This window comes from Balaenoptera musculus, chromosome 20, assembly GCF_009873245.2.
Source record: "Balaenoptera musculus isolate JJ_BM4_2016_0621 chromosome 20, mBalMus1.pri.v3, whole genome shotgun sequence".
NCBI classification, from domain to species: Eukaryota; Metazoa; Chordata; class Mammalia; order Artiodactyla; family Balaenopteridae; genus Balaenoptera; species Balaenoptera musculus.
In genome coordinates, this window is record NC_045804.1 from 18,899,905 (window position 1) to 18,914,040 (window position 14,136).

Here is a 14,136-nt window from a genome sequence, read left to right on the forward strand (position 1 = left end):
AATAAGTTTATAGGTAAAAATATGTTAAATAGGTCCCACCTGATGGCTTCTGCTTCCAATGAAAAAGGTTATTTACTGAGAGTGAGGGGGGGGGATGGATTAGGAAATATGCTAGGTGCTGGTGATGTTTAGGTCTAGCCTCATTTTCCATAAGTGTATATCTATTGCCATTTTAACTTTCAGTCCTACCGTAGTAGGACTTGCCTTGAGTCTTGGGATCAAAGTAAGGATGCCAAGAAATTTGAGGAACGCTTTTTGTCTCAATATAGGGCTCAAGTCAGCTATTTCTTTCCTTTTTGCTTCTCTCAGAATTTGCTTATAAATCGAACTTAAAATGTGATGATGTCTGGGACAGGTGGGTAAGGTGCCCATAATCTTTACTAGGAATGGTAAGAGTTGATTTAATGTAAAATTTCGTTGCTAGTAGCTTTTTTGTTTTAATATTTTGTCCCATTGCTCAGACTTTGAGGAGCACCTCCTAGAAGAGCCCTTTTTTTTTCTCTTCTATCTCACTTTTCTGCTTGATCTGAGCTATCAGGCACCTGAGATATCCCCAGTCCCTTAAAAAAGGTGAATTGGCTTTTCATTCCGCAAGACGTAACGCAAACTGTAAATGTGAATAAATAGACTACACAAGAATTTAGATAAATATGGTTAATCCAAAATAGTTAATAATGGTTTTTAAATAGTTTCCCAACATTTTATGTTGCATTTTATTAAAATATTGCTTGACAATCACTGTCAGAAGACAGAATATTTAGCAGAATGAAACGTGGATGTGATCCTTTTAAGGGAGTGGTTCTCAAAGTGTGGTTCTCAGATCAGCACCATTGGCATCACCTGTGGGCTTGTTGCAAATGCGGATTCATGGACCATGACCTACTGAATCAGCATCTCTGGGAATGGGGCCCAGAAAACATTTAACAAGCTTTCCAGGTGATTCTTATTTCATATTAACGTTTGAGAACCCCTCTAAAGTCATAATTGTGTATCTTTATGGTATAGGAAGTGATGGCAGTTTGTTGGTAGAAGGGGCCTTGTTCATCATAAAAATTGTTTGTTCAGATCGAAGGTATGTTCTCTGTTTGAAAAATCTGTTATAGCCACAGAATTGTTGCAGTTTACTTTTTGTTATGAAAAATGTCAAATTATAAGAAAAAGTTGAGACACTAATATAATTAATAGTACATATACAATTAACATTTTGCTATATTTGCTCCCTTTTTATTTTTCTGCCTGACGTATTTTAAAGTTAACTTACTGATATCATTACGTTTGATCCAGTGGTTAGGACTCGGCCCTTTTACTGCTGTGGCCCAGGTTCAATCCCTGGCTGAGGAACTAAGATCTCCAATGCCCCGTGGCGTGGCCAGAAAAAAAAAGCCTTTTGTATAGCTAGTTTATTCAAACCAGAATCAGTCAAGGATTATGAATTGGATTTGGTTGTTAGGCCTCTTAAATCTCTCTTAATCTAAAACAGCCTGTTCCTTTTTTCCCCAACAGTAGGTATTTAATCTAGCAGGTTCTAGCCACTGTTGTTTGCCAAGAAATAAAAGAAATATTTAGTTAAGGAGTCAAATCCAAAAATACAGTAGTAGTGCAAAAAAAAAACTCCCTAAGGCTTTGTATAGTGGAGTCGTCAAAAGAGGCTTAATCTGGCAGAGTGATCATTAAGAGTAGAACTAAAAGAGCAGAGGTTAAAAATTCATTTTTGTAATTCCTTTAACTCCTAAATTAGCACTTGACTTTTTAGGTGTAATTTGGAGGCTGCTGTTGTTACTTATGAAAATAATTAATTTTTGTTTTACAGTGGGCAAATCAAACTAGCAGATTTTGGACTTGCTCGGCTCTATAATTCTGAAGAGAGGTGAGTCATTCAACAAAATTACATGTGGGAAATAGGAAAGAATCTTTTTCATTCTTGGATATGCTAGTATTCTGCAAATTGCAATAACTCTCAGAGTTCCCTAATTTTCTAAATGTGTTACCACCTAGATTTTAGACAGTAAATTCTATCTAAATTCTTGAATCTGCCTTAGACTGAAATAAATCAACTCAAATTGGAATGGAAGTTATTTCTTCATCCCCTTCTGTCCAGTTTACTTTTGAACTCTTAGGTTGCTATGGAGCTGTTTTGATGATCCTGTCTCCAGTTGGCAGCTATTTTAATTTGCATTTAATTGTACAAGTATTTTTCATCAGAAACCGTTGTAACCATTGTAAATTTATGTCATGGTTATGTTTTACATTTCAGCCGCCCTTATACAAACAAAGTCATTACTCTGTGGTACCGACCTCCAGAACTTCTGCTGGGAGAGGAGCGTTATACGCCAGCGATAGATGTTTGGAGCTGTGGGTAAGGCTTTTTTCACCTTTTCTTTTGTTTGTAACTCACATACTGTTGAATTTGTATCCTGTTTTATCTCTACATTGGCTTTTTGCCGCTTTTCTTTAAGTTCAAAAGGATGGGGATCAACTTTTAGCCAGATTTCAAAGAAATCTGTTGAATATTTCTTAATATCAGACACATAGTTTTTTTTTTTTAACATTTCCCCAATTTTCTTTTTTTTTTTTTTAAGCTTACTTTGAATTTGGATCCAAATACATTCAAATAAGGCTCATAGATTGTAATTGATTATCTCAAGTCTTTTAATTATAGACTCCCCCTCCATCTCTCTTAGGTTTTTTTTCTCCCCTCTTATAATTTTTTTAGAAGAAACTGGGTCATTTGTCCTACAGAATTTCCCATAATCTGGACTTTGCTGGTTGCATTCTCATGGTGATCTTTTAGCATGGTTCTCTACTTTTTTAATTTCCTGTAAATTGTAGGTGAATTCAGGTTTGATTCCCAACACCCACTGACCCTGAAACTATTTTACAGGTGGTTTTGAGTACTTCTGACAGATTACATAGGCACTTGTGCATCAGAGTTGGGGGTAGGAAGCAGTGGGAGCCTCTGCCCATAGTACAGGCAATAACTGGATACATTATCTGTAGAGAACTTAAAAACAATTAAAAAATCCATTATAAATTAGTCTACTTTTTATTATCCTCTTATACAAGCAGTTCTAAACAATGTCTAATAAAATATTCATCCCTATCGGAGCAGATTTACACATACACACACCACTTTACATAATACGTAGTTGTCTCTTTTTGAAATGTTATTAGCTATTAATGATCCACATCCATCAATCCATTTGTGGTTGTTTTGTGATACGATATTCTAATCATTTTATTCTTTCTTGAAATAAAGATAGTTTATCTATTTGGCTAACTTTGGGTACAAATGATACAGAAAAGGTTTAATTAGGGAGTTCCCTGGTGGTGCAGTGGTTAGGACTCCATGCTTTCACTTCTGAGGGCCTGGGTTTGATCCCTGGAAGGAGAACTAAGATTCCACAAGCTTCATGGCACAGCCAAAAAAAAAAGTTGAAAAGGTTTAACTAAAGGTTGAATTCTTTCATTTTATTTACCAGTTTTCAAAATAATGAGGTGGCTTACTATTATCCTCCAAAGATGACCAAAGAGAAGTTATTTGGGATTTGTTTTTTAGTTTCATTATGAACTCATGGATTTAAACAAATTTGACATGTTTTAATTCATTGTAGTTATCATCCTTATTCCTCTTCAAACTGTCCAGTCTTTGGTCAGTGGGAGTTTATGCAGGTTAATTCTTGGGACCTTTTGACTCAACCATATTAGTCTTTGATAGCCTTCATTGTTTTCTGGTTCTAGGCTCATCCTGTTCATTTCCTGCCACAGACCTGGAATTGGCCATTTCTCTAAGGAGTCTTAGTTCCTTTTAGTACAAAACGATACTTAGAGGCCACAATTTGTATGTTAGGGGCATAGACATTTTAAATGGGCTGTGTTAGTTGTTTCATTTTTTTTAATATATAAATTAATTTAATTAGTTTATTTTTGGCTGCGTTGGGTCTTTGTTGCTGCACGCGGCCTTTCTCTAGTTGAGGCAAGCAGAGGCTACTCTTTGTTGCCGTGCGCAGGCTTCTCACTGCGGTGGCTTCTCTTGTGGAGCATGGGCTCTAGGCACGTGGGCTTCAGTAGTTGTGGATTGCGGTCTCTAGAGCGCAGGCTTAGTAGTTGTGGCACATGGGCTTAGTGACTCCGCGGCATGTGGGATCTTCCCGGACCAGGGCTCGAACCCGTGTCCGCTGCATTGGCAGGCGGATTCTTAACCACTGCGCCACCAGGGAAGTCCCCTAGTTAATTGTTTCTTACACTGTATGATTTATGCATGCACACTGACCTTGACCTCCATACTTTAGGATTCTGACACACATACTTCCCAGTGGAGCATATCACTTTTTTCCATTCTTTCTCTCCTCTGTTAACGTCATTCTTTAAAAGGAGCAGTATAGGGCTTTTATTTCAAAATTCAAAAGGGTGATGGAGAAAGAGCATGATTTCTGTAGTAACCTACCCAATTCAATGAAGCTTTAGTTAAATTTTACTGACCAAGCTGGGCGTGTTTGTGTTCTGGACTATTTGCTCTAACAGTATTAGCATTTAAATTGTCACAACCAGGCTCTAAAGTTAATGCCCCATTAAGATGCACAGGGAAAGTTCATAGCTCTGTTGGTACTATTTCTGTGCAACCTGCTACATCAGTGCAGTAGCAAAGTGTTGATTACATAATGATGTCTTCTCCACCAAAGGACTGGAAACTGAAATAAAACAAAACACAATTGGAAATTAAAATTATAGAAAATTATACTTTCTTTAAAGCTCAGTGACTCATTGAATTGAGATTTTGCTTGACTTTTGATGTGCACTTACTGCTTTGGTGATCCATGGTAGTCTCTCTGAAGATATTTTTGTGGGATGTTCTTGACAGAATTAATTGATGGAGCAGTTCAGTTTGAAAATCGGGAGAAACCAGAAAGACTAGTACAACACATTATACCTAGAGTCTGAAAACTCATCAGGGTTTGTTCTTTCTGTGTTTTATTCTACATGTTGTGATAACACTGTATTTGGAATTTGATTTGGCTGTTAATATTAGAAACAGAATTAAATTTTACTTATGCTTTTCTTTCTTTGGATAAGGTTTGTGAGAATATTGGAAATAAGAATTTGAGGTTAACAAATGCTAAAAGAAAGGTGCTAATAACTTTAAAAGCTGGGTTTGTTTGCTTTCTCAAATTTTGTCAAGCTAAAGAATTTCAAAGTTAAACTATATACAGTTGTCCCTCTGTATCCACAGGAGGATTGGTTCCGGGACCCCCTGCATCCAAAACGCGGGGATGCTCAAGTCTGTTATATTAAATGGTGTAGTGTTTGCATATAACCTACACACACCCTCCCACATATCCTCCAGTATACTTTCAATCATCTCTGATTACTTATAATACCTAATACAATGTAAATGCTGCATAAATAGTTGTAAATACAATGTAAATGCTGTGTAAATAGTTGCCAGTGTGGCAAATTTAAGTTTTGCTTTTTGGAACTTTCTGGAATTTTTTTTCTAAATATTTTCAGTCCATGGTTGGTTAAATCTATGGATAGGAACCTATGGATATGGAGGGCTGACTGAAAACATTGGTTTGGGGAATATTTGTAAATTAATCTCATTTCAGAGCACAGGTTAGAAGAGATTCGTTGTTCACTTTTTTCTTCCCCACTTTTTGAAAAAATAATATTTCAGGCATACAAAAAAGTATAGAGTATTCGTGTAATTTTTTTCATGTTTTTAAATTTATTTGAAATAATTTTAAATGTACAGAAAAGATGCTAGAATAGTACAAAGAACTTTAGTATAACCTTTATCCAGGTTCACTGATTTTTTTTAACCTTTCAATTGAGATTTACAATAAACTGCATATATTCAAGTATATAATTAAGTATTGATATATTATTTATATACACCAGTGAAACCGTCACCAAGGTCACCTCCAGAATTTTCCATGTGCTCCTTTGTAGTCCCTCTTTACTGTCCATACCATCCCATTCCCAGGCAACCACTGTTCTGCTCTCTATCACTTTAGATTGATTTCCATTTCTAGAATTTTATGTAAACAGAATCATACTATATATGCTCTTTTTTCCCTATGGCATCTTTTACTCAGCATTAATTATTTTGAGATCATTTGTGTTAGATTCACTAATTTTTAACATCTTGCCACATTTCCTTTTATATTCACATATGTATATATTATGTGGTATGTATATGTATTATACATATGTACTTATATATAATACAACGTACAATATATACATAGAATAAAATGTGCGTTTATATATGTATACCATATATGTTTTTCCAGAACTATTTGAAAGTAGTTCTATGTATCATGCTCCTTTCCCTCTTAATATTTAATGTACATTTCCTAAGAACAAAGATATTCTCTTATAATCACAGTATAATTATCAAATTCAGGGAATTTAACATTGATACAATGTATTTAATAGAGTACTTTAACCTACATTCCATACTCTGATTTTGTCGGTACCCTCATAATGTCCTGGAAACAATACTTCACCTGATAGAGGATCCAGTCCATTATCATATACTACATTTAGTTTTCATTCTTTAATCTGGAACAGTTCCTTAGCCTTTTTTTGGTTTTGATTTTGGCTGGAATATTCCATAAGTGTTCTTTTTTAAGTTTAGTTGATTTATAATATTAGTTTCAGGTGTACAACATAGGGATTCAGAATTTTTGTACATTATGTTTCATTTAAAGTTACTATAAAATATTGACTATATTCCCTGTACTACATGTACAATGTATCCTTGTAGCTTACTTGTTTTATACATAGTAGTTTGTAGCTCTTAATCCCCTACCCCTATCTTGCCCTTCTCCAAGTCCCTCTCCCCACTGGTAACCACTAGTTTTTTCCCTCTATCTGTGAGTCTATTTCTGTTTTGTTATATTCATTCATTTGTTTTATTTTTTAGATTCTACATATTAATGATAATATACAGTATTTGTCTTTCTCTATCTGACTTATTTCACTAAGCATAATACCCTCTAGGTCCATCCATGTTGTTGCAAATGGCAGAATTTCATTCTTTTTTATTTCATAAGTGTTTTTTTTTAAGGTATTACATTTGTATTTACATGAACCCTGTTTGCCTCTTACTGATGATGTTAATTTTGGTCACTTGGTTAAGGTGTTGTCTTTTTTCCACACTAAATAGTTAGCAGTTTTCCTTTTGTAATTAATAAGTAATTTGTGGAGAGATACTTGGAGACTGTGTAAATATGTCAATATAGTTTTGAAAGGCCTTTTCAAAATGGTAAAAGTGTTTAAGCATAATATGTTTGAAAGTCCTATTGAAACTGATCCTGACTGATGACAATAAACTTTTCTTTACAAATACAGTGCCAAGAGGGCTGTACATGTACATAGTGTACATTTTGCAGAGCAGATGAATGAAAAAGGCTAATATTCTTTTTATTGAAACTGCTGAGCATCTTTGTAAAACTGAAGTGTGTGTTTTTTAGTGTTTAGTTATTTCCTAAATTTACAGTGGAATTGATAGAAAAGGCTTCTTGACTCCTTTTTTCTGCTTATAGACTGTCCTTTATAGGTGGCAAAAGTTTGATCTACCAGCAAATCTAAATCCTTTGTACTATTTTCACTGCAAGAAATATTTTCTTTTATGAAACTCAGACCCTGAGTTTTGGGCTTATTTAGTATATCAGATACAGTCTGATATAGTATAAAAGTTTATTGAGACACACTTTAAATAGGCTCCAGGGATTTCTCTTCTGACCTCTCAATTTTATTCTTTCTAGATGCATCCTTGGGGAACTGTTCACAAAGAAGCCAATTTTTCAAGCCAATCTGGAACTGGCTCAGCTAGAACTGATCAGGTACAGCTGTGCATGTGCTCTGAGTGCCCAGGGGTGATAGGTAATCTCATCCTCTAATTTCTAACACTTTTCAGTCATTCTACTAAGTGAGTTTATGGTCCTTATGTCTACCTAAGTTTCTCTTCACTCAATCAGGTTTACCATATATTTTGTCATGGGTTGTATATGGAAAGAAGTTGTATTCCACCTACTTCTTAGGTCTTTCTTTGCATTTTTTTTTTATTAGTTCTTCATATAAAAGCATGCTGTTTTCAGGATAGCTGTTCCATTCTTACTTAGGTTAGATTAAGATCAACTTTATCCAGCAAACATTCGTTGAGCCTGTTCTATAACAAATTCCTATCTCTGTTAAACTTTAGGATTCAGAGATAAATAAGATAGGTCCCTGCCTTCAAAGAACTCAGAGTTTAGTAAGTGATGCATCAGGTAAACAGATAATTATAAAAGGGAGCCTGTAATAGAGGATTTTGGGAAAGTCTGGGGTTGGGATGGAATTTGAGTTTTGTTTTTTGTTTTATTTCTCTTTAGTAAGATTAAGGGGAAGAATACGACAGGCTAATGTAGACTTTTTTTTAAAGGTGGTGTGTAACTCATGTGTTATGCAGTAAATTCAGTTTTCCATCAAAATTCCAGTCTTAGGCTCTCTTCTGCTAGTTTTCCCTTTGAGGGACATTATAGGACCAGCTCAGCTCTTTGAAATTAATACTAACTGAACAGAACAAAATTGGTAGTTGAAACCTATGTGGAGGATTAAGAACATGTTTTACAAAACCAAATCTGTGGATCATTTTGGACTATCGTGCCAGTATTTTCTCTTCACCATCATGTAACCAGTCTTTCTGTCCTGTTCCTTCTGTCCTTAAAGCAGTGCGGTCAGGTTTAACCTCTCTGCATGCCTTTTAACTTAATAAGCCAAGATCCCCCAGACCTGAGGAGGTAATAATTTCTGCTTCTAGAATCTCCAGAATTTATGATGCTGACTCACTCACTTCCTTGTTCTTGCTTTTTGCTTTGTTTTCAGTCGACTCTGTGGTAGCCCTTGTCCAGCTGTGTGGCCTGATGTTATCAAGCTACCCTACTTCAATACAATGAAACCGAAGAAGCAATATAGAAGGCGCCTACGAGAAGAATTCTCTTTGTGAGTTTGACAGATATGTACATCTAGTTTCCGTGTTTGGCTGTTGTTTGGACTTGACTTTTTCCTAGTGAGTTAGTGCTTTTTCCTAGGGAGTGACTTTTTCCTAGGGAGTTAGTGCTGTCCCAATTTATTATGAAAACACACCATAGGAAAACATTTTATTTTTGAGCAGTATGAGTTTTATCATAGCCCTTTTGTAATTTTCTCATACGGAGGCTTTAGCTGATAGAAAACCATTTTATTTTGAATGATATATAAGTTTTCTCATAGTCCTTTTGATCTTCCTAAAACAAAAAGAGAATGAAACTGCTGGCTTCATGTTTTCTACCTGTATTACTATTGCATTTCTTGAATCCATTGTGGGAGTAAATCTGCTTGCTTGTTTAGCCAGGTTCCAACTCCCTTCCCATAGTTTTACATGGAGCTGGAAATTCAGAGACCTTTGACATAAGGTTATCGGTTTAAGAACTGTGGGGTCATTGTGAACTCATTCTTTCTCTCTTCCTTTTCACAGCATTCCTTCAGCAGCACTTGATTTACTGGACCACATGCTGACGTTAGATCCTAGCAAACGTTGTACAGCTGAACAGACCCTCCAGAGTGACTTCCTTAAAGATGTCGAGCTCAGCAAAATGGATCCTCCAGAGTAAGTGCTGGTGACCATGTAGTGACCCTAAACCTTCCCGAGGCTTCAGGAGATGAGCAACTCAAAATAATAGGTTTTTTGAAAAAGGAACTGCAGTGGCCAACCAAATAGAGAGGTGTCCTTGAGCATTATGGTTGATAAGAAGTTTATTGCTTTATGTTTTTTTCTTAAAGAATAGATTCAGATATGATATTTGTTCTAACTGGACTCATGCTATCTTCTTTTGTCCCTGGATCCCCAGCATATTGCTCTATATAATCTCTTTGAAAGTATTCCTTCTAATTTTTGCTGTTAACCATTTCATCTTTCTTAATTCCCTATATCTGCGGTGACCATGTTATCCCACACGTGCAAGGACAGTTCTAATTTTAAATAGTTTGTCTCACTATCAAGCCGTATGTCCTGAATTTTGATATAGAAAATATGGTCTATGAATGTGTCTTTCTTCCATCAGAATCTTATTAATTTCCTGTATTGTATGAGATCCTCAGAGGTTCTACACTCACATCTCACATTCTGATAGATAAAAATCTTTGACTCTCACTGACAGCATTATAGCTTTCATGTCAGAGTTTTTGGGCATTTCTTTCTTATAGAAGTACTGTGTATCTTAAATGTATGAGATGTTAGTACACAAAGAGGTAATATCTACAAATCTGATAATCCAAAGAAATGTTCGAATTCATTTATTGTGTTTGAATTTTGATACATTGAATGTGATTGAAATATGTAAGCTTTTTAGTAAAAATTGGAAACTTGTTATAGAGAAATTTTGGCTATGATAATCTTTATTGTGGTAAGGTTTGACTTACTGGAATTTATTGAGTATAGGAAAGTCTGGAAATATATTAAAATATACTAATAAACCTCACAAATGAAAATATCCAGTCATGAAATTCAGTGGGCAGAAAGAAGAAAGAACCAGTTTTTTGGTCCTTACAGACCAAGTAATACATAAATCGATTTTACACAGAGGTGATTTAATCATGATATGCTCTTGTGGTTCCAAGATTTAAATTACCACCTTGCCTGGACTTTTTGTAGATATTAACAAGGCAGTCACCTCTGTTCTATTTCTTCCCAACTGAAACTTGACCAGTAAAGGTCTCCTTTATTTTTGTTATGCCAAGCAAGAACAGTTATAAAACTTAACTGTTTGACTGGAATATGGGCATTTATATAGCAAGTGTGTCTCTGGTATTAGCAAGATCTTCATTTCTCACTGTAGAAAGAAATTCTTTGGGCTTTTGGATTTTTAGTTTCTCAGACTACCATATGCCATGATTCTATTTACACTGCTACTCTCTGTTTACTAACTTTTCTGGTTATTTTTATATTTTCCTTATCCTTTCTATTTCCCCTTGCTCTTTGCCTTCCCATTTTATTTTATTTTATTTATTTTTAAAAATTTATTTATTTATTTTTGGCTGCGTTGGGTCTTCATTGCTGCGCGCGGGCTTTCTTTAGTTGCAGGGAGCGGGGGCTACTCTTTGTTGCAGTGTGTGGGCTGCTCATTGTGGTGGCTCCTCTTGTTGCGGAGCACAGGCTCTAGGTGCACGGACTTCAGTAGTTGTGGCTTGCGGGTTCTACAGCGCAGGCTCAGTAGTTGTGTCACATGGGCTTAGTTGCCTCGCGGCATGTGGAATCTTCCCGGACCAGGGATCGAACCCAGCGTGTCCCCTGCATTGGCAGGCGGATTCTTAACCACTGCGCCACCAGGGAAGCCCCTGCCTTCCCATTTTAATCTCTTGTTCCTCCATTCACTCACTACTGCATTCCCACACACATTTCTTTTGTCTTTTTCCAGCCTCCCCCACTGGCAGGATTGCCATGAATTATGGAGTAAGAAACGGCGACGGCAGCGACAAAGCGGTGTTTTGGTAGAAGAGCCACCTCCACCCAAAGCCTCTCGAAAAGAAACTATCTCAGGGACAAGTGCTGAGCCTGTGAAGAACAGCAGCCCAGCACCACCTCAGCCTACTCCTGGCAAGGTGGAGCCTGGGGCTGGGGATGCAATAGGTCAGTGCTGGGATAGAGCCGTTGTGCTTTTACTAAGCATGTGGCAGATTTTGAAGGTCAAGTGCAAGGGTGTGTGTGTGTGTGTGTTTGTTTGTGTGTGTGTTTTAATTTAAGATTAGTTTACCCATGGCTCCCTAACATAACTGGAGCCCTGTTTATGTTAGATTTGTTAAGACCTTCTTAGAATTTAATCATGTTAAGTCACAATTGCTAAATGTAGTTAGTTCTGTAGACTGTTATTTGATCTAAATATATCAAAAACTGTGTAATAATGAATTATTATAAACAACAAGGTAGCTCTCCTGTGGTGCAACCATTTTTTCTGAACTACAGCTATTCCTTCCTTGGCTCATTTTTCCTTCCTTGTCCACTTAAAACAGTGGTTTTCAGTGCTGGCTGCATATTAGAATCAGCTAAAAAGCTTTAAATGTAAACACCTGCAAACAATTGCCAGGTCTCTAGGGATGGGACCTGAGGCTTCTGAATTTTAAAATCTCTCCTATTCTCATTGTAAAGCAATTATACTCATAATAAAGATATTAAAAAAACAAAAAACAAACAAACAAAAAAACCTCTCCTATTCTGATGTACAGTAAGGGTTGAAAATCACTGACCTTGAAGAATATAGATAAAATGAAGTCACTTTTACTCACAATACAGAGATGTTTTCATTAGTCCCTGTATTTTTAAGTGAAAATATAAAGAATAACAAATGTGTCATGACAGTTGGAGGCATGAAAAATGAGACATTCAAAATGAAACTTCATTCATTGGACATTGTAAGTTGCTCTTGCCAGTTGAAGAAGGCAAAGGTCCTTGCCTTGCCTCATCCTCTTATATTGGCTCCACTGTCTCTCCACAGGCCTCGGTGACATCACACAGCAGTTGAATCAAAGTGAATTGGCAGTGTTATTGAACCTGCTGCAGAGCCAAACCGACCTGAGTATTCCTCAAATGGCGCAGCTGCTTAACATCCACTCCAATCCAGAGATACAGCAGCAGCTGGAGGCCCTGAACCAATCCATCAGTGCCCTAACAGAAGCCACTCCCCAACAGCAGGACTCAGAGCCCACGGCCCCAGAGGAATCTTTGAAGGAGGCACCCCCTGCCCCAGTGGTCCAACCTTCAGCAGAACAGACAACCCCTGAAGCTTCAAGCACACCAGCTGACATGCAGAATATGTTGGCAGTTCTCTTGAGTCAACTAATGAAAACCCAGGAGCCAGCAGGCAACCTGGAGGAAAACAACAGTGACAAGAACAGTGGGCCACAGGGGCCCCGAAGAACTCCCACAATGCCACAGGAGGAGGCAGCAGGTAAACAGACCGGTCATGAATCTCATTGAGCTCAGGTGCTGTTGATCCTCTTAAAAATCTCTAACATTTTCTTTTTCACATCAGTGGCCTCGGTTTCAGTCTTTCTGTCACCTAGTCTACAGGAGAACATAGCACCAAGTGATGTATTTCTTACCCAGCTTCTTTTATTTAAGTCTCAAAGCTTCTTAAAGCACCTTTCATATACTGATTGTTTTTCCATCTTTCCATTTCCTAGGGAGTAGGTAAGTAAAGTCCCTGTGTTCTCACACAAGGAAACCACAACTGTAGCTAGTGATGCATCTTGAACTACTGTGTGTGTGGTGGCCAACTAGTATTGGCACTTGAAAATCTGCCTTCCAAACAAACCATTAATCAGATTGTACAAATAGTCAATTGTACTCTAGTATAGTGGATGCTAGATACCAGAGTCTCGCCAGAAACATAGAGTCAAGAAAGCCCTAATAAGATATCATTGTTAATCTCCTGAAGAATAATTTGAGATTTCTAAGTAGATAATTAACAAAGTACATTTCCTTTCCAAAAAATAGCATATAAAAATGATTCCTTTAAATCTGTGTTCCTGAAAGAGGTAACTAAATGGACCCCAGATTAGGAATTGAGCATTATATTAAAAAAAAAAAAAATCTGATAAAAGGAAATATGTATACCTTGATCTCACATGACCACAGCATACAATTTATTAGAGGGAAAAGAAGTTTAAATTTTCTAATGAATTCTGATTCACAGTCTTGCAAAATCTTTACTTATCTGAAAGTGATTCCATCTCCTTGGAAATTTTTGCTGTCCATGAAGACCCCATGAATTGGGGAATGAGAAGATGTACAAGGTCTGATGGGGTACACTAACCTTCAACTTTTAGGCTGTTGTACTCACATTTCATATGGGTTGGTATGGAGAATATATGCCTTATTTCCACTAGTACAAGGTCATATATATATACTATTTATCATATGTAAAGTTAAAAAAAAAAACAGAAGGTAACATAAATAAAATTACCCCCTTACTTTATAGGTAGGGAAACTGCAATCCAGGGAGTTTAAGTAAGCCTGCCTATGGTCCCACTGCTGGAATCATAGGCAGAACTAGAATTCCTGTACCTTCTTAATGTGTTTCTTTTTAATGTGTTTCGTAGTTCACTTTGCTATTATGC

General features: G+C 36.6%; 1 protein-coding gene across 12 annotated transcripts in view; it reads left to right on the forward strand.

Annotated features, from left to right (window-relative positions):
- Positions 1-14,136, forward strand: part of CDK12 (cyclin dependent kinase 12) — a 61,739-nt gene that overhangs the window by 20,844 nt on the left and 26,759 nt on the right. For 11 of the 12 annotated variants that reach the window (XM_036836059.1, XM_036836060.1, XM_036836061.1 and 8 more), the window contains exons 7-13: positions 1,811-1,867; positions 2,255-2,356; positions 7,770-7,847; positions 8,869-8,985; positions 9,500-9,631; positions 11,439-11,650; positions 12,513-12,965. In XM_036836059.1, coding sequence (XP_036691954.1) covers positions 1,811-1,867; positions 2,255-2,356; positions 7,770-7,847; positions 8,869-8,985; positions 9,500-9,631; positions 11,439-11,650; positions 12,513-12,965 — 1,151 coding nt within the window. The remainder of the gene's footprint in view (positions 1-1,810; positions 1,868-2,254; positions 2,357-7,769; positions 7,848-8,868; positions 8,986-9,499; positions 9,632-11,438; positions 11,651-12,512; positions 12,966-14,136) is intronic. The other variant, XM_036836064.1, reaches the window with a different exon arrangement.